This window comes from Coenobita brevimanus, chromosome 43, assembly GCF_032717465.1.
Source record: "Coenobita brevimanus isolate Jiangsu-jjx chromosome 43, ASM3271746v2, whole genome shotgun sequence".
NCBI classification, from domain to species: domain Eukaryota; kingdom Metazoa; phylum Arthropoda; class Malacostraca; order Decapoda; family Coenobitidae; genus Coenobita; species Coenobita brevimanus.
Genome location: NC_136996.1, coordinates 13,482,606 through 13,506,310, shown reverse-complemented (window position 1 = coordinate 13,506,310; position 23,705 = coordinate 13,482,606). Strand labels below are relative to the sequence as shown.

General features: G+C 49.2%; 2 protein-coding genes across 2 annotated transcripts; both read right to left on the bottom strand.

Annotated features, from left to right (window-relative positions):
- Positions 1 to 8,628: 8,628 nt before the first annotated feature.
- On the bottom strand, positions 8,629 to 9,960 carry LOC145397836 (52 kDa repressor of the inhibitor of the protein kinase-like). The gene has a single exon (XM_080270870.1). It carries the CDS (start codon positions 9,958 to 9,960, stop codon positions 8,629 to 8,631), a length of 1,332 nt encoding a protein of 443 aa, XP_080126996.1.
- A 9,721-nt stretch (positions 9,961 to 19,681) lies between these two features.
- Positions 19,682 to 20,908, bottom strand: LOC145397835 (uncharacterized). The gene has a single exon (XM_080270869.1). The coding sequence runs from the start codon at positions 20,906 to 20,908 to the stop codon at positions 19,682 to 19,684; it is 1,227 nt and encodes a 408-aa protein (XP_080126995.1).
- Positions 20,909 to 23,705: the final 2,797 nt, after the last annotated feature.

The following is a 23,705-nucleotide window of genomic DNA, read 5'->3' as shown; positions in this document are numbered from 1 at the left end:
TTGCCTTCCCTTTTCCTATCTGCTGTGTCAACTGTGCCAATATAGTCAATGCTTCCTTGAAATGCCAAATTTCTGGAAGCCAAGAACCGGATACAGGAAATAATTCGCAACAGTATCTGTCTTCCTTTCTCTCTCTCAGCATTCACTTGCCGAACAAATTCCTTATCAATACCCTTCTCCCTCTTAGGTGCTCCTCAGCCTCTTTCCATGCAAGAAAGGCTTTTCTATGCCAGGTTGTACTCTCATGTGCAGCTATTGGAGTACTGTCCTTCCACTTACCTCCACCATTAAATCCTTCCGGTGACTCGAACTTGGAAATTGCATTCTGTGGAGTGTGCGAAAATAGAACGCAGCAAAAACAGTAGGTTGCTTCTTTGGATGGTGAGTAGAGTAGCCATGTTCTCTTCACAACTTCACCTTTACCAACTGCAAGTTTTCTGTAGAAAAATGCCTCAGTCATTTTTCTACTCTTACTCCCAGTAACAAAGGGCCCTTTTGAATTCTGAAAATTTTCAGCTCCAATAGAAACAAGAGCATCACGGACGTCAGATGTCAAGTGCCCAAATGGAATCAAACCAAAGTCTCTTCTTTGAATATACTCAAGTCCTGCTCTTCCCTCGCAATTAGTTTCTTCCTTACCCTCCTCAGCCTCCTGAACACTGGTTTCTTTCCCTTCCGTAATAGGCTCAGACTCATATGAACTCCTAAATTCCTCTTCCTCCGTATCTTCACATTCACTCACAAGATCTTCATTTAGAACACAAGTTTAACTCTTCTTAGTCGTCACAATGAAGGTTTCTAATGAACCAGCAAGCTTCTCGTCTTCCATCTTTCGCTTCTTTCTCATCTTCTTGTATGCGCTCCCACTTAACCGAACACGCTTTGGTGGCATAGCAACTAGCAAGTAGAATCTGAGAAAAGGAGAGTAATAAATATTAATTTCATACTATTTAAAACAATATCTGGACGGGCCTTCAAGACACAGAAAATAGCATTTTTAATAAAAAAATAATATAAATAATTCAGGCTTCTTTGACCTTGATTATTATTATTATTATTACTATTATTATTATTATTATTATTGTCACCCTTGTGGGTGACAAGGCCAGGCTAGAATATCCGCTCCCCTTAAAGTGCCGCCCCCGGGCAAATGCCCCTCCCTGCCCCCTCCCCAAGTGAGAGCCGTGGGTCAAGTTCCAGATATCCATCGTAGTTGCACCAGGTGGAGTCAATACGATGAATTTATGATGTGTGATGCCAGTTGGTTGGTGTCGACACGCAGGGCCTGAGTTTCCCCACGGATCAGCAGGGGGCCATCCCCTGCGTCCACAAGATGAGTAGCCTTCTGGAATAGCGGACTGAAAGTCGACTTATGATGGGACAAATAGTGACTATACAGGCCGGATCTGGCCGCTCCTGTGTCGACCTTAAGTCTGGCTTTCACCCTGTTCAGCTTCATCTTGTGGTAGACTGGGGGGGCGATATTTGGGGGACGTGGCCCCCGCCGCCATAGGACGGTATGGGGGCGGTCCTAAAAATCCAATTGCCGGGGGCTGCTTTCTTCTTCTTCCGGCTCCAGATCCCCGGGTTCAGTATCTTCCGCTGGTGCAGGTTCGTGCTTCGGCTCGTCGTTCCCTAAGGAGGAGACTTTACGTCGGCCTGGGGTGGTGGTCTTGCACCTGGCAGCTTTCAATTGGTCCCTAATGATATGCAGTGGGCACCTGGAGCTGCACATGGAGAACTCCCAGGGATTTACCAGAATGAGGTTGGGGTTCTCCTTGTGACTGGGGCACCGGTGGGTGGGGTGTGCCCTAGGCAGGCTGGGTGTTGGGGTGGGGCTGGTGTAGGGCATAGGCGGACGTGGCTTGACTGGAGGAGCCGGGTTGTTTGTCGGGAACTTTTTCACCATGTTGATTTGCTGGGGTGTGGGGCGGGCAGTCAGGAGGTGGGGTATGAGTTGGATATCCTTATCCATGTCTCCTGTTGGGTCATGGATTGTAAAATGTTCCTTGACCAAGCTGGAGTGAACTCTGAGGAGGGTACTGTTTTAAAACTGTGTTGCTCCCAGGTTTCACCATCTGGCAGCGGTGACCAGGTGTCTAGCCTGGATTAAAGTGTCATCTAAGTTGCCATCAGAAGTTAGGCTATCCAATTGGGATAGCGCCATCACTTTACCTAGTGATGGGGTGATGTTCTGAATCACGAGCTTTGTGAAATTCTGCAAGGTAAGCCCCAGGACGATTTTCGGTGCGATATTGGCTGCCACTTTACCCAGTAGCCGGAGTGTAACTGCTATTTTTTTGCTTGTCATCTTTGAACCCCATGTTTATCAAAGGTTTAATAATTGCCAGGTATGTATGAACATCATCCTGTTCGAGGTTGAATTTGGGCAATTGCACTTGAGGTTTTTTGCCATTTTGCTGGTATTTCCTGAATGCCTCTCTTGTATGCCCGGGTCAAGAACCACCACTGTCCACCAGTGTAATGTTAGGTGTTTTAGGGTCAGCTTCCCTCCCTCTAACGCCTAGTGTGTAGCTGGGTTCTCTTTCTAGACCAGAGCTTAGACAAATAAGAGAGAGACACGGCACAAAAACTCAAGGCAACAACCTAACACGTGTAGCCTATTGTCAAATTCTACAAGTGGAATGGGCAGATGTCACAAGAGTAATTATTTTAGGCAATTATAAACCTTATGTCTATATTGTGGGGAGTAGTATCATGCAGGATATTATTTGGGACAAGATCAAGTACAAAGTGAATAGCACATTAGTTAATATCAGGAATCCTGGGGCCGAGAAATCAATCACTGTTGCTCATGGGTAGTCTAGACTTTAATCTGTTTAAGCAGAGTTCATTTTCACTAGGGCCAAGGCACTATTATCACTGTTGGGCTGTCTACTTGAGTTCACTGTTACACTGTTAATCATTACTTTGGTACTGGGAGCCCTGATTGCTCTTAGCATGAGGCTACATCACTATCATGGAATTATGTTCACTCAGATATTTTATTCACTGCTCAGCTGTGTTCACTGTCTCACTGTTACCTTTCTTTTACATTAACACTGACAGGTTTTATATACGAAATCACGTGTTTCTAGTAACTCACTGCTCAGCCCTCGCTTCACTGTATCACTATCACTGCACTTTCACTGTCATTCACTATCAGGACTGGGCATGGTAGCAGCCAGGAAAACGGTGGTGGGGGACAGCTCAGCCTGGCTACTGACAGGGCCGAGTTCTGCCAGAGACCTCTGTTTTCAGGGGCCACGGGATCACTCGTAGGGGCGTCCTCTCTCGTCCGGGAGCCTCGCACTCTCAGGGCTCGGGGCTGGAGTCTGGCTCCCTGGACTGGGGCCGAACAACTGCCTGAAACATTCACTCAGGTGCCTGACGGAGGACGAGGGTCCCCTGTGTCGAGGTGTGGGGATGTCCCACGCAGGGGTCTTCGAGACGGTCTCTAGGCCCTGTGGTCTGCAGTCTCTGGTGGTCAGTCATGCTGTCTGGAGCTGGCTGCGGCGTTGGCCTCTGTCGGGGTCCATCAGGCGAGGCCCCTCAGGGACTGGCTGTAGAGAGGAGAGCCCGGTGGGGGTCACAGGGACTCTCCAGCAGTCCTCAAGGCTGGGACCTCCCTCTGGGTAGTAGTTCGTGGAGGGAAGGCAGCACCTGACGGATGAGCAGCTACTGGCTGTCTCCTCTCTTAGAGCCCGGCTACTGGCCTTGGCCTCCTAAGGGCACGGCTACCAACTGTTGCATGGGGCCGGCTACTGGCCGTGGCGTCTGTGAGGAAGCGGCTGCAGGCCGCCTCTAGGGCACCTTAGGAGCGGCTACTGGCCGTCTCCTGATTACCTCCAGAGCAGCTACCGGCCGTCTCCTGCAGGAGGGTCGAGCGGTTACCGGCCGCCTCTTGTAGGGCACCTTCGGAGCGGCTACCGGTACTCTCTTTTAGGGCACCTTCGCAGCGTCTACTGGCTGTCTCCTGATTACCTCCAGAGCGGCTACCGGCCGTCTCCTATAGGGGGGTTGAGCGGCTACCAGCCATCTCAGCGGTGCTGCCTAGAGCTAGAGTAATAGCTCCACCCCGATCCTGTCGGTGGTCAGCTTGCCCAAAAGCTAGTCTCTCTTTCCTGCTATGGTGGCGGCGGGAGAGTTCCAGGTCATAGGGCGTGCAGCCAGGGCGGACTTATGTCTCTGTTGCCCGGAGTCAGGTCACACTCTGTTTGCCTCTCCATAGGCTCCTTCTGGGGGTGTTGAGATGCCCTCAGCAAAACTATTTGGCATTTTATCACTGCCTTATGGAAAAAAGTCACGTCTCTGTGACTGAAGGTTGTAGACTTTGGTGTTGTAGGTGTGGTACACTGGCTGCAGGTGTTGGAGGAGGACATGCCAGGATGTGGAGGCAGGGTTTTCATCCAGCTGGGCGTCGCAGGTGACGAATAGGGTGGAAGGGTTGGTGGAGGTGTGGAGGAGTCGTAGGAGGTGGAGGGGACCATGGATGGGTGTTTGCGTCTGAAGGGCGGCGTCCATATGGCTCGGCGAATCCTCATGGTGGTAGATGTTGTCTGCTGTAGAGACCTGTGCTGAATGCTGGAGATGGCCAATGAGTGTGGGGTTTTATGCCAGAGTGATGCGGCGTGAAGTCCCTGAGGAGTGTAGGTGGCTGGGATTTGTGCTTGGTGTAGCAAGAGTGTGAGATGATTTAGGGTAGGAGGTGGAGTGTGATTTTGCAGTGATGTGGGTGGTGTGGGAGTGTGGGTGTATCAGGCGGGTGGGCAGGAGAGGCGGCTGGAGCATGTGATGGTTGTTTTAAGGATGGGTGTAGGAGGTGATGTGGGCGTGCGGTGTTGGAGTGTTTGGGAGGTGGGTGGGGTGTGTGGGGGTGGACGTGTGGTATTGGTATTGGTGAATCTTGAGATAAGGTGTGAGGCAGCATGGCGGGGGAGGGGAAGGAGAGAGACGGCGATTGGGAGATGTAGCAGTCATATGAGGTAGAGGGAAATGGAGCCGGGGAGGTGGGTAGGGTGGGACGTGGGGCGGGGCGGAGGATGTGAGGGTGCGAAAGGTGTATGTGACAGTTTCTGAGAATGCAAGGGGTGCCGTGATATTCAACCGTCACTTGGTAAGGGTTGAGGACGTGGGTGATGGTAAAGGGTCCCATGAACCGTGGCACGAGCTTGTGGGGAGTATCGAGCTGTGCTATGATTACAGTGACCTCCCGGCTTCTAGGGGTTAGAGGCGGTGTCAGAGCGAAGGTCCAGGTTATTCTGAAGGTGGGATAGTCGCCGCTTAAGGTGGTGGAGGGGGTCAGATGTGGTAGAAGAGGTGGGGTTCTTTAAGTGTTGTTGCAGGGGTAGGAGAGGTGTTTTCCCAAACACTCATTCGTAGGGTGAAATGTCGTCCTCTTGGGGGCAGGAGTTTATGTCCCATTGCACGATTTTGACATGGGGGGGCCAGTCGTTGTCTTTGGTGGCTTCTATCGGGGTGTGGAGTTGGTTCACTAGTGTATGATGGCTTTGTTCGCAGATAGCATTTCCCTGGGTCCCTGTAGGGGACGAGTGTGATAAGTGGTAGCCAAAGATTTGGGCTAGCTCCTCCAAGATTTTCCTGGTGAACTCTGGTGTGTTGTTGGAGTGGATTGCCTGCAGGATACCAAAGTAGGGGAAAACATGCCGAATCAGGGCGTCAGCGACTGCGACAGCATGGTGTTCTTTTGCCGGGCAGACTATGATGAATTTTGAATACGTATCAACGAAAGTGATGACGTACCAATAGCCTGATTTCGGAGGTAGGGGTCCCACTACATCAATCGCCAATAACTGCGAAGGTTTGTGGTCGGTAATGTGTCCTGATGGACAGGCAGTGTGGGTGATGTCTTTACCCAAGGCGCACGCCCAGCAGGACTGGATAATATCCGTGGCTAGGGTGGAGGGATTGGGCACCCAGTAAGTGTCGTTAAAGAGACTGATAGGTTTGCCAGTTATCAACCCATTGGATCCCAGGGGTGCTGGGTGAGGCACGGCACTGGGTGGCTACTAAGCCCACCGCCCTCCGCCTGTCGGCTCATGGTCGTGAAGCTAATGGGTCCCTAGCCGGGGGTTCCCTACTTTATAAAGACTTGAAAAATCCCAGTTCTGTCCACTATTCTGGACACTGGGCTCCAATGGGTTAAAGACCTGCAGAAGTTTCTTTGTGCACAGGCGGATTTTGTTGTAGGTGTGCAGGTGCTGGAGGGTGTCGAGGGCGGCATCGGGGCGAGAATGATCTGCCCAGACAGAGTGAGCAAGTGGTCGCCCTGGCGATATAGCTTTTGAGGAGGTGTTGGGAAATCCATGGAGGGTCATTCCTTACGATGCCACTGCTGGAGGAGATCTGGCTCTGGTTGTATGGCACTGATGTGGAGCTGGGAGAGAGCATCTGCGTTTGTATGGAGTTTGTTGGGGTGGTAGGAGATCTCATAGTTGAACTCCTCTAGTGTCTCGTGTCATCTGATGAGCTAGGCGTTATGAGTGTCAGACTGCCGCAGCCTTTGGAGGGAGTGGTGATCGGTAATGATGGTGCCTTGGGTAACCCCCCGAAAGGTAACCCCAGAAATGCTTTAGTGCCCAGACGATGCCCAGGCACTCCCTCTTTGTGGCGGCATAATTTTTTCTACCTGGTTGAGGGTGCGGCTAGCACAAGCGATGATGTGTTTGCGGCTCTCTTGGACTTGGGTTAGCACAGCGCCTATTGCAATCAAGGAGACATCGGTGTAGCATCGGAATGGGAGGGAGTAGTCGGGGGAGGCCACGACTGGGGCAGAAACGAGTTTCTCCTTGAGTTGTTGGATGGTGGCTCGTTTCTCGTCCGTCCAGATGAAAGGTTCTCCCTTCTGGGTCAAAATAATGGAGTGGTTTAGCAATGTCTGCAAACCCCTTCACAAAACATTGGTAATAAGAATCAGGCTGAGGAAGGCCCGAATCCCGTGGACGTCTTGTGATGGGGGGATGTCCGCGATTGCGCAGAGCTTGTCTGGGTCGGGAGAAATGCCAGTCTGGGAGATGATATATCCCAGGAACGAGACAGTTCTGGCAGCCAGGACGCACTTGGAGGCCTGGAGTTTGAGGCTTGCTGGCTGTATCCATTCAAAGACCTTGCGAAGGTACTGAAGGTGGTCAGCCCAGGTCTTGCCGAATACAATGACGTCATCTAGGTAGGCTAGACAGATCTCCCAGGTGAGGCCGCTGAGGACAGATTCCATTTGTCTCGAGAAGGTGGCGGGGGTGTTACAGAGGCCGAAGGGTAAGACATTAAATTCATAATGCTTCCCGTTGCCGGTCGAGAAAGCAGTTCTGCCTCTGTCTTCCGGTCGCACTGGTACCTGCCATTACCCCGACTGGAGGTTGAGGGTGGAGAACCATGAGGCGCCGTAAAGAGAATCTAGGGAGTCGTCTATTCGCAGGAGTGGAGTAGCGTCCTTGGTCACGTCATTGAGTCGGCAGTAGTCATGCGGAACCGCATTGTGCCATTCTTCTTCACGAGAACGACGGGGGAGGACCAGGGGCTGGTGAAGGAGGAGATGACTCTGGCCTCAATCATCTCTTGGACCTGGTGGACTTCCTCTTCCCACTGCTAGGGAATTTTCTGCCGGGATGGCTGTTGGATCGGTGGGCCCATCGTGTGGATCTCATGAGCCAGGTAGGTGGTATATCCAATATCGGCGGGTCCCGCCACGAAAAGGTCATGGAAATCCAGGAGGAGGTGGCAGAGGGTGTCTGACTGGTATGTGGAGAGATGGTCAGGGATGGGGGTCAGGGGGACAGGGGAACTGGAGGGGAAGAGGGTACAGGGCTTGGCTTCTTCCATCTCTCCAATGACGAGCCCTTTAGGGAGGATGAGGGGGGATGGGGCAAGGTTGACAATTTAGACTGCTGTGTGATGAGGGGTGAGGAAGGCTGGGGGCAAGAGGCAGGCCAAGAGGGTTCCGGGTGGCAGGTGTGGGGAGAACAGGACTGACATACCCAAAAGCCTGTTGAGGGGCACCCAGGCTTCGTGGTGGGGAGGGGATGGTCACTGCAAAGGAGGTGGTTGCTGGGAATGAGGTGGGGAGGAGAGGGGGAGAGGAGGGGGAAGATCGAGGAGGAAAGGAGGGGAAGTGGATTCTTCTGGGCTGGGCCGGGGTGTGCAGGTGCAAATGGCCTGGGGGAGGGGTGTCGGGAGATTTCCGTAACTGGAGCTGTCTCTTTCGGCAATCAATGGTGGCTCATAGTTTCTGTAGCAGGTCCAGTCAGAGCCCTTACATGCCTTTGTGCCGCCCCAGGGCAAAGTTCTCAGTGGCGCCCCCCCCCCTCTTCATTAGCACTTCCAACCTTTACCATCCATTACTGCCTATGACCCTAATTTGGGCAACATGATTATAGGACACTTAATTATATAATACTGAGTATTTATAGGATACTTAATAAAAGGTGCATTTCCTGTGTTTGCAGTTTAATATAGTAGAAAATAAAGAGAAAACTTTATTTTTTCATAAATAATTGTAAAACATCCTTCAGACAGCAATGTAGTTGTGTTACTATATTCTGTAAATATTTATTTCAAAAAACAATTGCCATAATAATGTCATCATCATAAGATATCAAATGGATCAAAGGATTACATTAGGAATTTTCTTGCTTTGCTTCTGGCAAATTCATGAATGATGCCATCAAAGTTCATATCCATTAGAGTGTCGGATTCAATGCTAAGAAGTGCAAGATTTGACAGTCTATCTTGGCCCATGGAACTCCTCAGATATGTTTTGATAAGTTTCAGTTTGCTGAACGACCTTTCACAGGAAGCAACTGATATCCCTACAGTCAATAAAAGTCTCAGTGCAACACGGTTTGCGAATCCTTCCCCATATTTATCAATAAAAGCAAGGAGTTCTGGAGCAGTTTCTGGTGTTCTCTTCTTCAATAAGAACTTCAAATCTTGCACTTCTTGACAGAGCTCTGAAGGTGATATGTCTTCGTCATATTTTTGGGCCATGTCCTTGCAAACAGCGTCAATTTCTTGTTCCGTTTTACAAAACAACTCTTGAGGGCGAAGAAGAACTCCAAAACGACCATCTGTCTCTTGAAGTCGAGCACTTCTTGACTGCACTTCTACAACAAGTCTATCAACTGCTAAAAGAAGTTTTCGCTTCATGTCAAGATGAGGGGTTAGTGGTTCATCCCTGGTCAACTCTCCAGGCATACACTTTTTTCGGCGCATTCGTTTTATTTCAATTTCTACATCCCACTTATTGCACAGTTCTATGCTTTTCGTGACTGCTTCCTGGGCACTGTTATCCTGGTTCTCTTGTAACCATGTTGCTAATTCTTCAAGGTCTTCATGAGCGTCCTTAAAAGTCATCTCAGGACACTGGAGGCGTTTTTGAACAATATCCACCTTTCTCAAAACAGGGGTCCAGAATGAGAGAAATGCCAAGAATTCAAAACTGAGAATTCCTTTCAAAAGGGCCTCACTGTCTGCCCGTGACTCAGCTGTGAAGTTGTCTGATGAAGATATATTTTCTAGAGACTCCAGCACACCATTCAATTCAGTCTCAAGGGCATGGGTGGCATCTGCCCTAGAGCTCCATCGTGTGTCAGTGCTACTCTTCAGAGTTATAGCAGTAACTTTCTTCAGTGCATCCCACCTTTCTGTGCTTCTGCTGAAGAAATTGAAAACTTCGTTGAGAACATTGAGAAAAGTCATTGAACCCACATCAGTCTTAACTGCATCTGCGCCTGCTAAGTTGAGGCTATGATTGTTACAGTTAATAAACACAATTTTTGAGTTTTTTTCACACAGTCGACGTTGAACGCCTCTGTGTTTCCCAACCATGACACTGGCATTATCAAAACAAACAGCCCTGCAATTGTTGAAGTCCAGACCGAAAGACTCTAAACCATTACGAATCCCTTCCTCAATAGCTTCAGCATTTTTTCCCCCAAGTTTCATGTAGCCTAGAAATGTCTCTTTCCCAACAAATTGGCCTTCTTTCAGAACTACTTAGCGTACTACTAAGGAATGCTGATCCTGGTGTGAGATGTCTGGAGTAGAGTCACACATGACACCATAGTACTTGCTTTCCTTGACATCTACCACAAGTTTTTCTCGAATGGTATTTGCCAGCAAGGCAATGAATTCATTTTGTGTCACTGGAGATAAGTATGTAGCCCTTCCTTTAGCCCCATCTGTGTGTTTATTCAAGTGTTCTTTGAGAACTGGATCAAAGTCAGCAATGAATCGTATTAGTGCCACGAAGTTGCCTTCCCTTTTCCTATCTGCTGTGTCAACTGTGCCAATATAGTCAATGCTTCCTTGAAATGCCAAATTTCTGGAAGCCAAGAACCGGATACAGGAAATAATTCGCAACAGTATCTGTCTTCCTTTCTCTCTCTCAGCATTCACTTGCCGAACAAATTCCTTATCAATACCCTTCTCCCCTCTTAGGTGCTCCTCAGCCTCTTTCCATGCAAGAAAGGCTTTTCTATGCCAGGTTGTACTCTCATGTGCAGCTATTGGAGTACTGTCCTTCCACTTACCTCCACCATTAAATCCTTCCGGTGACTCGAACTTGGAAATTGCATTCTGTGGAGTGTGCGAAAATAGAACGCAGCAAAAACAGTAGGTTGCTTCTTTGGATGGTGAGTAGAGTAGCCATGTTCTCTTCACAACTTCACCTTTACCAACTGCAAGTTTTCTGTAGAAAAATGCCTCAGTCATTTTTCTACTCTTACTCCCAGTAACAAAGGGCCCTTTTGAATTCTGAAAATTTTCAGCTCCAATAGAAACAAGAGCATCACGGACGTCAGATGTCAAGTGCCCAAATGGAATCAAACCAAAGTCTCTTCTTTGAATATACTCAAGTCCTGCTCTTCCCTCGCAATTAGTTTCTTCCTTACCCTCCTCAGCCTCCTGAACACTGGTTTCTTTCCCTTCCATAATAGGCTCAGACTCATATGAACTCCTAAATTCCTCTTCCTCCGTATCTTCACATTCACTCACAAGATCTTCATTTAGAACACAAGTTTAACTCTTCTTAGTCGTCACAATGAAGGTTTCTAATGAACCAGCAAGCTTCTCGTCTTCCATCTTTCGCTTCTTTCTCATCTTCTTGTATGCACTCCCACTTAACCGAACACGCTTTGGTGGCATAGCAACTAGCAAGTAGAATCTGAGAAAAGGAGAGTAATAAATATTAATTTCATACTATTTAAAACAATATCTGGACGGGCCTTCAAGACACAGAAAATAGCATTTTTAATAAAAAAACTAATATAAATAATTCAGGCTTCTTTGACCTTGATTATTATTATTATTATTACTATTATTATTATTATTATTATTGTCACCCTTGTGGGTGACAAGGCCAGGCTAGAATTGCCGCTCCCCTTAACCCGCGCCGTCCCGAGGACGTACTTCCACGTCCTCACGTTTTGTCACAGCTAATCCCGAGGACGTACTTAACGTTCTGCAATTGCAAGGTTCATAATTTCCACAATTTTCAATTTTCGCGAGTCATTTTTGGTACGTATACACGGGACACCTGCCTCAACAAGATGCCAGGCAGAGACAATGCCTTACCCAGCATGACCTCCTCCCCCCCCCTGCATGCCCTTTTCTCAGCAATCCACCTGTTATCAGTGACCTGGCCAGTATAGCCATGTCATGCCACGGTATGAAATTCAGGGCCAGAGTGATTCCCCAATCAATGACAATGTGGAGGACAAACTTTACATAGCATTAGAGGAAGAAACAGTTAGAAATGATGATCAGGTAATGTGGCAAAAAAAGGTCAGATATTAGTGAGTGAAACAATGCTTATAATGCCTATATTACTGCTTGAAAACCAATATACTCTTGTACTACATATAAATTCGTAACAGTAAATAAATAAATACCGTTTATGAGTGGTGTGAAATAGTTATCCTCCCATAGAACTCGTTTTCTTTGGCGCCAGCCTGATAGAAAACCCAGTAAAGTAAGGAGGCTCTCCTACCTGTAATGAGTATTTTAAACCTCAGGTGAGCTATTTCTCTATGAAATTTCGATGTTTCTCACCAAAAGCGAAAATTTTAGCAAAAAAAAAAAAGGTCGAAAATTGCCCGGGATTGGGGGGTACCAGTGGTCGAAAAGTGGCCGGGACGGGGCGGGTTAAAGTGCCGCCCCCGGGCAAAAGCCCCTCCCTGCCCCCCCCCCAAGTGAGAGCCGTGGGTCAAGTTCCAGATATCCATCGTAGTTGCACCAGGTGGAGTCAATACGATGAATTTATGATGTGTGATGCCAGTTGGTTGGTGTCGACACGCAGGGCCTGAGTTTCCCCACGGATCAGCAGGGGGCCATCCCCTGCGTCCACAAGATGAGTAGCCTTCTGGAATAGCGGACTGAAAGTCGACTTATGATGGGACAAATAGTGACTATACAGGCCGGATCTGGCCGCTCCTGTGTCGACCTTAAGTCTGGCTTTCACCCTGTTCAGCTTCATCTTGTGGTAGACTGGGGGGGCGATATTTGGGGGACGTGGCCCCCGCCGCCATAGGACGGTATGGGGGCGGTCCTAAAAATCCAATTGCCGGGGGCTGCTTTCTTCTTCTTCCGGCTCCAGATCCCCGGGTTCAGTATCTTCCGCTGGTGCAGGTTCGTGCTTCGGCTCGTCGTTCCCTAAGGAGGAGACTTTACGTCGGCCTGGGGTGGTGGTCTTGCACCTGGCAGCTTTCAATTGGTCCCTAATGATATGCAGTGGGCACCTGGAGCTGCACATGGAGAACTCCCAGGGATTTACCAGAATGAGGTTGGGGTTCTCCTTGTGACTGGGGCACCGGTGGGTGGGGTGTGCCCTAGGCAGGCTGGGTGTTGGGGTGGGGCTGGTGTAGGGCATAGGCGGACGTGGCTTGACTGGAGGAGCCGGGTTGTTTGTCGGGAACTTTTTCACCATGTTGATTTGCTGGGGTGTGGGGCGGGCAGTCAGGAGGTGGGGTATGAGTTGGATATCCTTATCCATGTCTCCTGTTGGGTCATGGATTGTAAAATGTTCCTTGACCAAGCTGGAGTGAACTCTGAGGAGGGTACTGTTTTAAAACTGTGTTGCTCCCAGGTTTCATCATCTGGCAGCGGTGACCAGGTGTCTAGCCTGGATTAAAGTGTCATCTAAGTTGCCATCAGAAGTTAGGCTATCCAATTGGGATAGCGCCATCACTTTACCTAGTGATGGGGTGATGTTCTGAATCACGAGCTTTGTGAAATTCTGCAAGGTAAGCCCCAGGACGATTTTCGGTGCGATATTGGCTGCCACTTTACCCAGTAGCCGGAGTGTAACTGCTATTTTTTTGCTTGTCATCTTTGAACCCCATGTTTATCAAAGGTTTAATAATTGCCAGGTATGTATGAACATCATCCTGTTCGAGGTTGAATTTGGGCAATTGCACTTGAGGTTTTTTGCCATTTTGCTGGTATTTCCTGAATGCCTCTCTTGTATGCCCGGGTCAAGAACCACCACTGTCCACCAGTGTAATGTTAGGTGTTTTAGGGTCAGCTTCCCCTCCCTCTAACGCCTAGTGTGTAGCTGGGTTCTCTTTCTAGACCAGAGCTTAGACAAATAAGAGAGAGACACGGCACAAAAACTCAAGGCAACAACCTAACACGTGTAGCCTATTGTCAAATTCTACAAGTGGAATGGGCAGATGTCACAAGAGTAATTATTTTAGGCAATTATAAACCTTATGTCTATATTGTGGGGAGTAGTATCATGCAGGATATTATTTGGGACAAGATCAAGTACAAAGTGAATAGCACATTAGTTAATATCAGGAATCCTGGGGCCGAGAAATCAATCACTGTTGCTCATGGGTAGTCTAGACTTTAATCTGTTTAAGCAGAGTTCATTTTCACTAGGGCCAAGGCACTATTATCACTGTTGGGCTGTCTACTTGAGTTCACTGTTACACTGTTAATCATTACTTTGGTACTGGGAGCCCTGATTGCTCTTAGCATGAGGCTACATCACTATCATGGAATTATGTTCACTCAGATATTTTATTCACTGCTCAGCTGTGTTCACTGTCTCACTGTTACCTTTCTTTTACATTAACACTGACAGGTTTTATATACGAAATCACGTGTTTCTAGTAACTCACTGCTCAGCCCTCGCTTCACTGTATCACTATCACTGCACTTTCACTGTCATTCACTATCAGGACTGGGCATGGTAGCAGCCAGGAAAACGGTGGTGGGGGACAGCTCAGCCTGGCTACTGACAGGGCCGAGTTCTGCCAGGGACCTCTGTTTTCAGGGGCCACGGGATCACTCGTAGGGGCGTCCTCTCTCGTCCGGGAGCCTCGCACTCTCAGGGCTCGGGGCTGGAGTCTGGCTCCCTGGACTGGGGCTGAACAACTGCCTGAAACATTCACTCAGGTGCCTGACGGAGGACGAGGGTCCCCTGTGTCGAGGTGTGGGGATGTCCCACGCAGGGGTCTTCGAGACGGTCTCTAGGCCCTGTGGTCTGCAGTCTCTGGTGGTCAGTCATGCTGTCTGGAGCTGGCTGCGGCGTTGGCCTCTGTTGGGGTCCATCAGGCGAGGCCCCTCAGGGACTGGCTGTAGAGAGGAGAGCCCGGTGGGGGTCACAGGGACTCTCCAGCAGTCCTCAAGGCTGGGACCTCCCTCTGGGTAGTAGTTCGTGGAGGGAAGGCAGCACCTGACGGATGAGCAGCTACTGGCTGTCTCCTCTCTTAGAGCCCGGCTACTGGCCTTGGCCTCCTAAGGGCACGGCTACCAACTGTTGCATGGGGCCGGCTACTGGCTGTGGCGTCTGTGAGGAAGCGGCTGCAGGCCGCCTCTAGGGCACCTTAGGAGCAGCTACTGGCCGTCTCCTGATTACCTCCAGAGCAGCTACCGGCCGTCTCCTGCAGGAGGGTCGAGCGGTTACCGGCCGCCTCTTGTAGGGCACCTTCGGAGCGGCTACCGGTACTCTCTTGTAGGGCACCTTCGCAGCGTCTACTGGCTGTCTCCTGATTACCTCCAGAGCGGCTACCGGCCGTCTCCTATAGGGGGGTTGAGCGGCTGCCAGCCATCTCAGCGGTGCTGCCTAGAGCTAGAGTAATAGCTCCACCCCGATCCTGTCGGTGGTCAGCTTGCCCAAAAGCTAGTCTCTCTTTCCTGCTATGGTGGCGGCGGGAGAGTTCCAGGTCATAGGGCGTGCAGCCAGGGCGGACTTATGTCTCTGTTGCCCGGAGTCAGGTCACACTCTGTTTGCCTCTCCATAGGCTCCTTCTGGGGGTGTTGAGATGCCCTCAGCAAAACTATTTGGCATTTTATCACTGTCTTATGGAAAAAAGTCACGTCTCTGTGACTGAAGGTTGTAGACTTTGGTGTTGTAGGTGTGGTACACTGGCTGCAGGTGTTGGAGGAGGACATGCCAGGATGTGGTGGCAGGGTTTTCATCCAGCTGGGCGTCGCAGGTGACGAATAGGGTGGATGAGTTGGTGGAGGTGTGGAGGAGTCGTGGGAGGTGGAGGGGACCATGGATGGGTGTTTGCGTCTGAAGGGCGGCGTCCATATGGCTCGGCGAATCCTCATGGTGGTAGATGTTGTCTGCTGTAGAGACCTGTGCTGAATGCTGGAGATGGCCAATGAGTGTGGGGTTTTATGCCAGAGTGATGCGGCGTGAAGTCCCTGAGGAGTGTAGGTGGCTGGGATTTGTGCTTGGTGTAGCAAGAGTGTGAGATGATTTAGGGTAGGAGGTGGAGTGTGATTTTGCAGTGATGTGGGTGGTGTGGGAGTGTGGGTGTATCAGGCGGGTGGGCAGGAGAGGCGGCTGGAGCATGTGATGGTTGTTTTAAGGATGGGTGTAGGAGGTGATGTGGGCGTGCGGTGTTGGAGTGTTTGGGAGGTGGGTGGGGTGTGTGGGGGTGGACGTGTGGTATTGGTATTGGTGAATCTTGAGATAAGGTGTGAGGCAGCATGGCGGGGGGTGAGGTGGAGGTGGCGGGGGAGGGGAAGGAGAGAGACGGCGATTGGGAGATGTAGCAGTCATATGAGGTAGAGGGAAATGGAGCCGGGGAGGTGGGTAGGGTGGGACGTGGGGCGGGGCGGAGGATGTGGGGGTGCGAAAGGTGTATGTGACAGTTTCTGAGAATGCAAGGGGTGCCGTGATATTCAACCGTCACTTGGTAAGGGTTGAGGACGTGGGTGATGGTAAAGGGTCCCGTGAACCGTGGCACGAGCTTGTGGGGAGTATGGAGCTGTGCTATGATGACAGTGCCTCCCGGCTTGTAGGGGTTAGAGGCGGTGTCAGAGCGAAGGTCCAGGTTATTCTGAAGGTGGGATAGTCGCCGCTTAAGGTGGTGGAGGGGGTCAGATGTGGTAGAAGAGGTGGGGTTCTTTAAGTGTTGTTGCAGGGGTAGGAGAGGTGTTTTCCCAAACACTCATTCGTAGGGTGAAATGTCGTCCTCTTGGGGGCAGGAGTTTATGTCCCATTGCACGATTTTGACATGGGGGGGCCAGTCGTTGTCTTTGGTGGCTTCTATCGGGGTGTGGAGTTGGTTCACTAGTGTATGATGGCTTTGTTCGCAGATAGCATTTCCCTGGGTCCATGTAGGGGACGAGTGTGATAAGTGGTAGCCAAAGATTTGGGCTAGCTCCTCCAAGATTTTCCTGGTGAACTCTGGTGTGTTGTTGGAGTGGATTGCCTGCAGGATACCAAAGTAGGGGAAAACATGCCGAATCAGGGCGTCAGCGACTGCGACAGCATGGTGTTCTTTTGCCGGGCAGACTATGATGAATTTTGAATACGTATCAACGAAAGTGATGACGTACCAATAGCCTGATTTCGGAGGTAGGGGTCCCACTACATCAATCGCCAATAACTGCGAAGGTTTGTGGTCGGTAATGTGTCCTGATGGACAGGCAGTGTGGGTGATGTCTTTACCCAAGGCGCACGCCCAGCAGGACTGGATAATATCCGTGGCTAGGGTGGAGGGATTGGGCGCCCAGTAAGTGTCGTTAAAGAGACTGATAGGTTTGCCAGTTATCAACCCATTGGATCCCAGGGGTGCTGGGTGAGGCACGGCACTGGGTGGCTACTAAGCCCACCGCCCTCCGCCTGTCGGCTCATGGTCGTGAAGCTAATGGGTCCCTAGCCGGGGGTTCCCTACTTTATAAAGACTTGAAAAATCCCAGTTCTGTCCACTATTCTGGACACTGGGCTCCAATGGGTTAAAGACCTGCAGAAGTTTCTTTGTGCACAGGCGGATTTTGTTGTAGGTGTGCAGGTGCTGGAGGGTGTCGAGGGCGGCATCGGGGGCGAGAATGATCTGCCCAGACAGAGTGAGCAAGTGGTCGCCCTGGCGATATAGCTTTTTGAGGAGGTGTTGGGAAATCCATGGAGGGTCATTCCTTACGATGCCACTGCTGGAGGAGATCTGGCTCTGGTTGTATGGCACTGATGTGGAGCTGGGAGAGAGCATCTGCGTTTGTATGGAGTTTGTTGGGGTGGTAGGAGATCTCATAGTTGAACTCCTCTAGTGTCTCGTGTCATCTGATGAGCTAGGCGTTATGAGTGTCAGACTGCCGCAGCCTTTGGAGGGAGTGGTGATCGGTAATGATGGTGCCTTGGGTAACCCCCCGAAAGGTAACCCCAGAAATGCTTTAGTGCCCAGACGATGCCCAGGCACTCCCTCTTTGTGGCGGCATAATTTTTTCTACCTGGTTGAGGGTGCGGCTAGCACAAGCGATGATGTGTTTGCGGCTCTCTTGGACTTGGGTTAGCACAGCGCCTATTGCAATCAAGGAGACATCGGTGTAGCATCGGAATGGGAGGGAGTAGTCGGGGGAGGCCACGACTGGGGCAGAAACGAGTTTGTCCTTGAGTTGTTGGATGGTGGCTCGTTTCTCGTCCGTCCAGATGAAAGGTTCTCCCTTCTGGGTCAAAATAATGGAGTGGTTTAGCAATGTCTGCAAACCCCTTCACAAAACATTGGTAATAAGAATCAGGCTGAGGAAGGCCCGAATCCCGTGGACGTCTTGTGATGGGGGGATGTCCGCGATTGCGCAGAGCTTGTCTGGGTCGGGAGAAATGCCAGTCTGGGAGATGATATATCCCAGGAACGAGACAGTTCTGGCAGCCAGGACGCACTTGGAGGCCTGGAGTTTGAGGCTTGCTGGCTGTATCCATTCAAAGACCTTGCGAAGGTACTGAAGTTGGTCAGCCCAGGTCTTCCCGAATACAATGACGTCATCTAGGTAGGCTAGACAGATCTCCCAGGTGAGGCCGCTGAGGACAGATTCCATTTGTCTCGAGAAGGTGGCGGGGGTGTTACAGAGGCCGAAGGGTAAGACATTAAATTCATAATGCTTCCCGTTGCCGGTCGAGAAAGCAGTTCTGCCTCTGTCTTCCGGTCGCACTGGTACCTGCCATTACCCCGACTGGAGGTTGAGGGTGGAGAACCATGAGGCGCCGTAAAGAGAATCTAGGGAGTCGTCTATTCGCAGGAGTGGAGTAGCGTCCTTGGTCACGTCATTGAGTCAGCAGTAGTCATGCGGAACCGCATTGTGCCATTCTTCTTCACGAGAACGACGGGGGAGGACCAGGGGCTGGTGAAGAAGGAGATGACTCTGGCCTCAATCATCTCTTGGACCTGGAGGACTTCCTCTTCCCACTGCTAGGGAATTTTCTGCCGGGATGGCTGTTGGATCGGTGGGCCCATCGTGTGGATCTCATGAGCCAGGTAGGTGGTATATCCAATATCGGCGGGTCCCGCCACGAAAAGATCATGGAAATCCTGGAGGAGGTGGCAGAGGGTGTCTGACTGGTATGTGGAGAGATGGTCAGGGATGGGGGTCAGGGGGACAGGGGAACTGGAGGGGAAGAGGGTACAGGGCTTGGCTTCTTCCATCTCTCCAATGACGAGCCCTTTAGGGAGGATGAGGGGGGATGGGGCAAGGTTGACAATTTAGACTGCTGTGTGATGAGGGGTGAGGAAGGCTGGGGGCAAGAGGCAGGCCAAGAGGGTTCCGGGTGGCAGGTGTGGGGAGAACAGGACTGACATACCCAAAAGCCTGTTGAGGGGCACCCAGGCTTCGTGGTGGGGAGGGGATGGTCACTGCAAAGGAGGTGGTTGCTGGGAATGAGGTGGGGAGGAGAGGGGGAGAGGAGGGGGAAGATCGAGGAGGAAAGGAGGGGAAGTGGATTCTTCTGGGCTGGGCCGGGGTGTGCAGGTGCAAATGGCCTGGGGGAGGGGTGTCGGGAGATTTCCGTAACTGGAGCTGTCTCTTTCGGCAATCAGTGGTGGCTCATAGTTTCTGTAGCAGGTCCAGTCAGAGCCCTTACATGCCTTTGTGCCGCCCCAGGGCAAAGTTCTCAGTGACGCCCCCCCCCTCTTCATTAGCACTTCCAACCTTTACCATCCATTACTGCCTATGACCCTAATTTGGGCAACATGATTATAGGACACTTAATTATATAATACTGAGTATTTATAGGATACTTAATAAAAGGTGCATTTCCTGTGTTTGCAGTTTAATATAGTAGAAAATAAAGAGAAAACTTTATTTTTTCATAAATAATTGTAAAACATCCTTCAGACAGCAATGTAGTTGTGTTACTATATTCTGTAAATATTTATTTCAAAAAACAATTGCCATAATAATGTCATCATCATAAGATATCAAATGGATCAAAGGATTACATTAGGAATTTTCTTGCTTTGCTTCTGGCAAATTCATGAATGATGCCATCAAAGTTCATATCCATTAGAGTGTCGGATTCAATGCTAAGAAGTGCAAGATTTGACAGTCTATCTTGGCCCATGGAACTCCTCAGATATGTTTTGATAAGTTTCAGTTTGCTGAACGACCTTTCACAGGAAGCAACTGATATCCCTACAGTCAATAAAAGTCTCAGTGCAACACGGTTTGCGAATCCTTCCCCATATTTATCAATAAAAGCAAGGAGTTCTGGAGCAGTTTCTGGTGTTCTCTTCTTCAATAAGAACTTCAAATCTTGCACTTCTTGACAGAGCTCTGAAGGTGATATGTCTTCGTCATATTTTTGGGCCATGTCCTTGCAAACAGCGTCAATTTCTTGTTCCGTTTTACAAAACAACTCTTGAGGGCGAAGAAGAACTCCAAAACGACCATCTGTCTCTTGAAGTCGAGCACTTCTTGACTGCACTTCTACAACAAGTCTATCAACTGCTAAAAGAAGTTTTCGCTTCATGTCAAGATGAGGGGTTAGTGGTTCATCCCTGGTCAACTCTCCAGGCATACACTTTTTTCGGCGCATTCGTTTTATTTCAATTTCTACATCCCACTTATTGCACAGTTCTATGCTTTTCGTGACTGCTTCCTGGGCACTGTTATCCTGGTTCTCTTGTAACCATGTTGCTAATGCTTCAAGGTCTTCATGAGCGTCCTTAAAAGTCATCTCAGGACACTGGAGGCGTTTTTGAACAATATCCACCTTTCTCAAAACAGGGGTCCAGAATGAGAGAAATGCCAAGAATTCAAAACTGAGAATTCCTTTCAAAAGGGCCTCACTGTCTGCCCGTGACTCAGCTGTGAAGTTGTCTGATGAAGATATATTTTCTAGAGACTCCAGCACACCATTCAATTCAGTCTCAAGGGCATGGGTGGCATCTGCCCTAGAGCTCCATCGTGTGTCAGTGCTACTCTTCAGAGTTATAGCAGTAACTTTCTTCAGTGCATCCCACCTTTCTGTGCTTCTGCTGAAGAAATTGAAAACTTCGTTGAGAACATTGAGAAAAGTCATTGAACCCACATCAGTCTTAACTGCATCTGCGCCTGCTAAGTTGAGGCTATGATTGTTACAGTTAATAAACACAATTTTTGAGTTTTTTTTCACACAGTCGACGTTGAACGCCTCTGTGTTTCCCAACCATGACACTGGCATTATCAAAACAAACAGCCCTGCAATTGTTGAAGTCCAGACCGAAAGACTCTAAACCATTACGAATCCCTTCCTCAATAGCTTCAGCATTTTTTCCCCCAAGTTTCATGTAGCCTAGAAATGTCTCTTTCACAACAAATTGGCCTTCTTTCAGAACTACTTAGCGTACTACTAAGGAATGCTGATCCTGGTGTGAGATGTCTGGAGTAGAGTCACACATGACACCATAGTACTTGCTTTCCTTGACATCTGCCACAAGTTTTTCTCGAATGGTATTTGCCAGCAAGGCAATGAATTCATTTTGTGTCACTGGAGATAAGTATGTAGCCCTTCCTTTAGCCCCATCTGTGTGTTTATTCAAGTGTTCTTTGAGAACTGGATCAAAGTCAGCAATGAATCGTATTAGTGCCACGAAGTTGCCTTCCCTTTTCCTATCTGCTGTGTCAACTGTGCCAATATAGTCAATGCTTCCTTGAAATGCCAAATTTCTGGAAGCCAAGAACCGGATACAGGAAATAATTCGCAACAGTATCTGTCTTCCTTTCTCTCTCTCAGCATTCACTTGCCGAACAAATTCCTTATCAATACCCTTCTCCCCTCTTAGGTGCTCCTCAGCCTCTTTCCATGCAAGAAAGGCTTTTCTATGCCAGGTTGTACTCTCATGTGCAGCTATTGGAGTACTGTCCTTCCACTTACCTCCACCATTAAATCCTTCCGGTGACTCGAACTTGGAAATTGCATTCTGTGGAGTGTGCGAAAATAGAACGCAGCAAAAACAGTAGGTTGCTTCTTTGGATGGTGAGTAGAGTAGCCATGTTCTCTTCACAACTTCACCTTTACCAACTGCAAGTTTTCTGTAGAAAAATGCCTCAGTCATTTTTCTACTCTTACTCCCAGTAACAAAGGGCCCTTTTGAATTCTGAAACTTTTCAGCTCCAATAGAAACAAGAGAATCACGGACGTCAGATGTCAAGTGCCCAAATGGAATCAAACCAAAGTCTCTTCTTTGAATATACTCAAGTCCTGCTCTTCCCTCGCAATTAGTTTCTTCCTTACCCTCCTCAGCCTCCTGAACACTGGTTTCTTTCCCTTCCGTAATAGGCTCAGACTCATATGAACTCCTAAATTCCTCTTCCTCCGTATCTTCACATTCACTCACAAGATCTTCATTTAGAACACAAGTTTAACTCTTCTTAGTCGTCACAATGAAGGTTTCTAATGAACCAGCAAGCTTCTCGTCTTCCATCTTTCGCTTCTTTCTCATCTTCTTGTATGCACTCCCACTTAACCGAACACGCTTTGGTGGCATAGCAACTAGCAAGTAGAATCTGAGAAAAGGAGAGTAATAAATATTAATTTCATACTATTTAAAACAATATCTGGACGGGCCTTCAAGACACAGAAAATAGCATTTTTAATAAAAAAAATAATATAAATAATTCAGGCTTCTTTGACCTTGATTATTATTATTATTATTACTATTATTATTATTATTATTATTGTCACCCTTGTGGGTGACAAGGCCAGGCTAGAATTGCCGCTCCCCTCAACCCGCGCCGTCCCGAGGACGTACTTCCACGTCCTCACGTTTTGTCACAGATAATCCCGAGGACGTACTTAACGTTCTGCAATTGCAAGGTTCATAATTTCCACAATTTTCAATTTTCGCGAGTCATTTTTGGTACGTAAACATGGGACACCTGCCTCAACAAGATGCCAGGCAGAGACAATGCGTTACCCAGCATGACCTCCTCCCCCCCCCTGCATGCCCTTTTCTCAGCAATCCACCTGTTATTAGTGACCTGGCCAGTATAGCCATGTCATGCCACGGTATGAAATTCAGGGCCAGAGTGATTCCCCAATCAATGACAATGTGGAGGACAAACTTTACATAGCATTAGAGGAAGAAACAGTTAGAAATGATGATCAGGTAATGTGGCAAAAAAAGGTCAGGTATTAGTGAGTGAAACAATGCTTATAATGCCTATATTACTGCTTGAAAACCAATATACTCTTGTACTACATATAAATTCGTAACAGTAAATAAATAAATACCGTTTATGAGTGGTGTGAAATAGTTATCCTCCCATAGAACTCGTTTTCTTTGGCGCCAGCCTGATAGAAAACCCAGTAAAGTAAGGAGCCTCTCCTACCTGTAATGAGTATTTTAAACCTCAGGTGAGCGATTTCTCTATGAAATTTCGATGTTTCTCACCAAAAGCGAAAGTTTTAGCAAAAAAAAAAAAGGTCGAAAATTGCCCGGGATTGGGGGGTACCAGTGGTCAAAAAGTGGCCGGGACGGGGCGGGTTAAAGTGCCGCCCCCGGGCAAAAGCCCCTCCCTGCCCCCCCCCAAGTGAGAGCCGTGGGTCAAGTTCCAGATATCCATCGTAGTTGCACCAGGTGGAGTCAATACGATGAATTTATGATGTGTGATGCCAGTTGGTTGGTGTCGACACGCAGGGCCTGAGTTTCCCCATGGATCAGCAGGGGGCCATCCCCTGCGTCCACAAGATGAGTAGCCTTCTGGAATAGCAGACTGAAAGTCGACTTATGATGGGACAAATAGTGACTATACAGGCCGGATCTGGCCGCTCCTGTGTCGACCTTAAGTCTGGCTTTCACCCTGTTCAGCTTCATCTTGTGGTAGACTGGGGGGGCGATATTTGGGGGACGTGGCCCCCGCCGCCATAGGACGGTATGGGGGCGGTCCTAAAAATCCAATTGCCGGGGGCTGCTTTCTTCTTCTTCCGGCTCCAGATCCCCGGGTTCAGTATCTTCCGCTGGTGCAGGTTCGTGCTT

What these genes read in the sequence shown, in the direction of transcription:
- LOC145397836 (XM_080270870.1), bottom strand. Translation starts at nt 9,960, where the DNA reads ATGAAACTTGGGGGAAAAAATGCTGAAGCTATTGAGGAAGGGATTCGT.
- LOC145397835 (XM_080270869.1), bottom strand. Translation starts at nt 20,908, where the DNA reads ATGCCAGTGTCATGGTTGGGAAACACAGAGGCGTTCAACGTCGACTGT.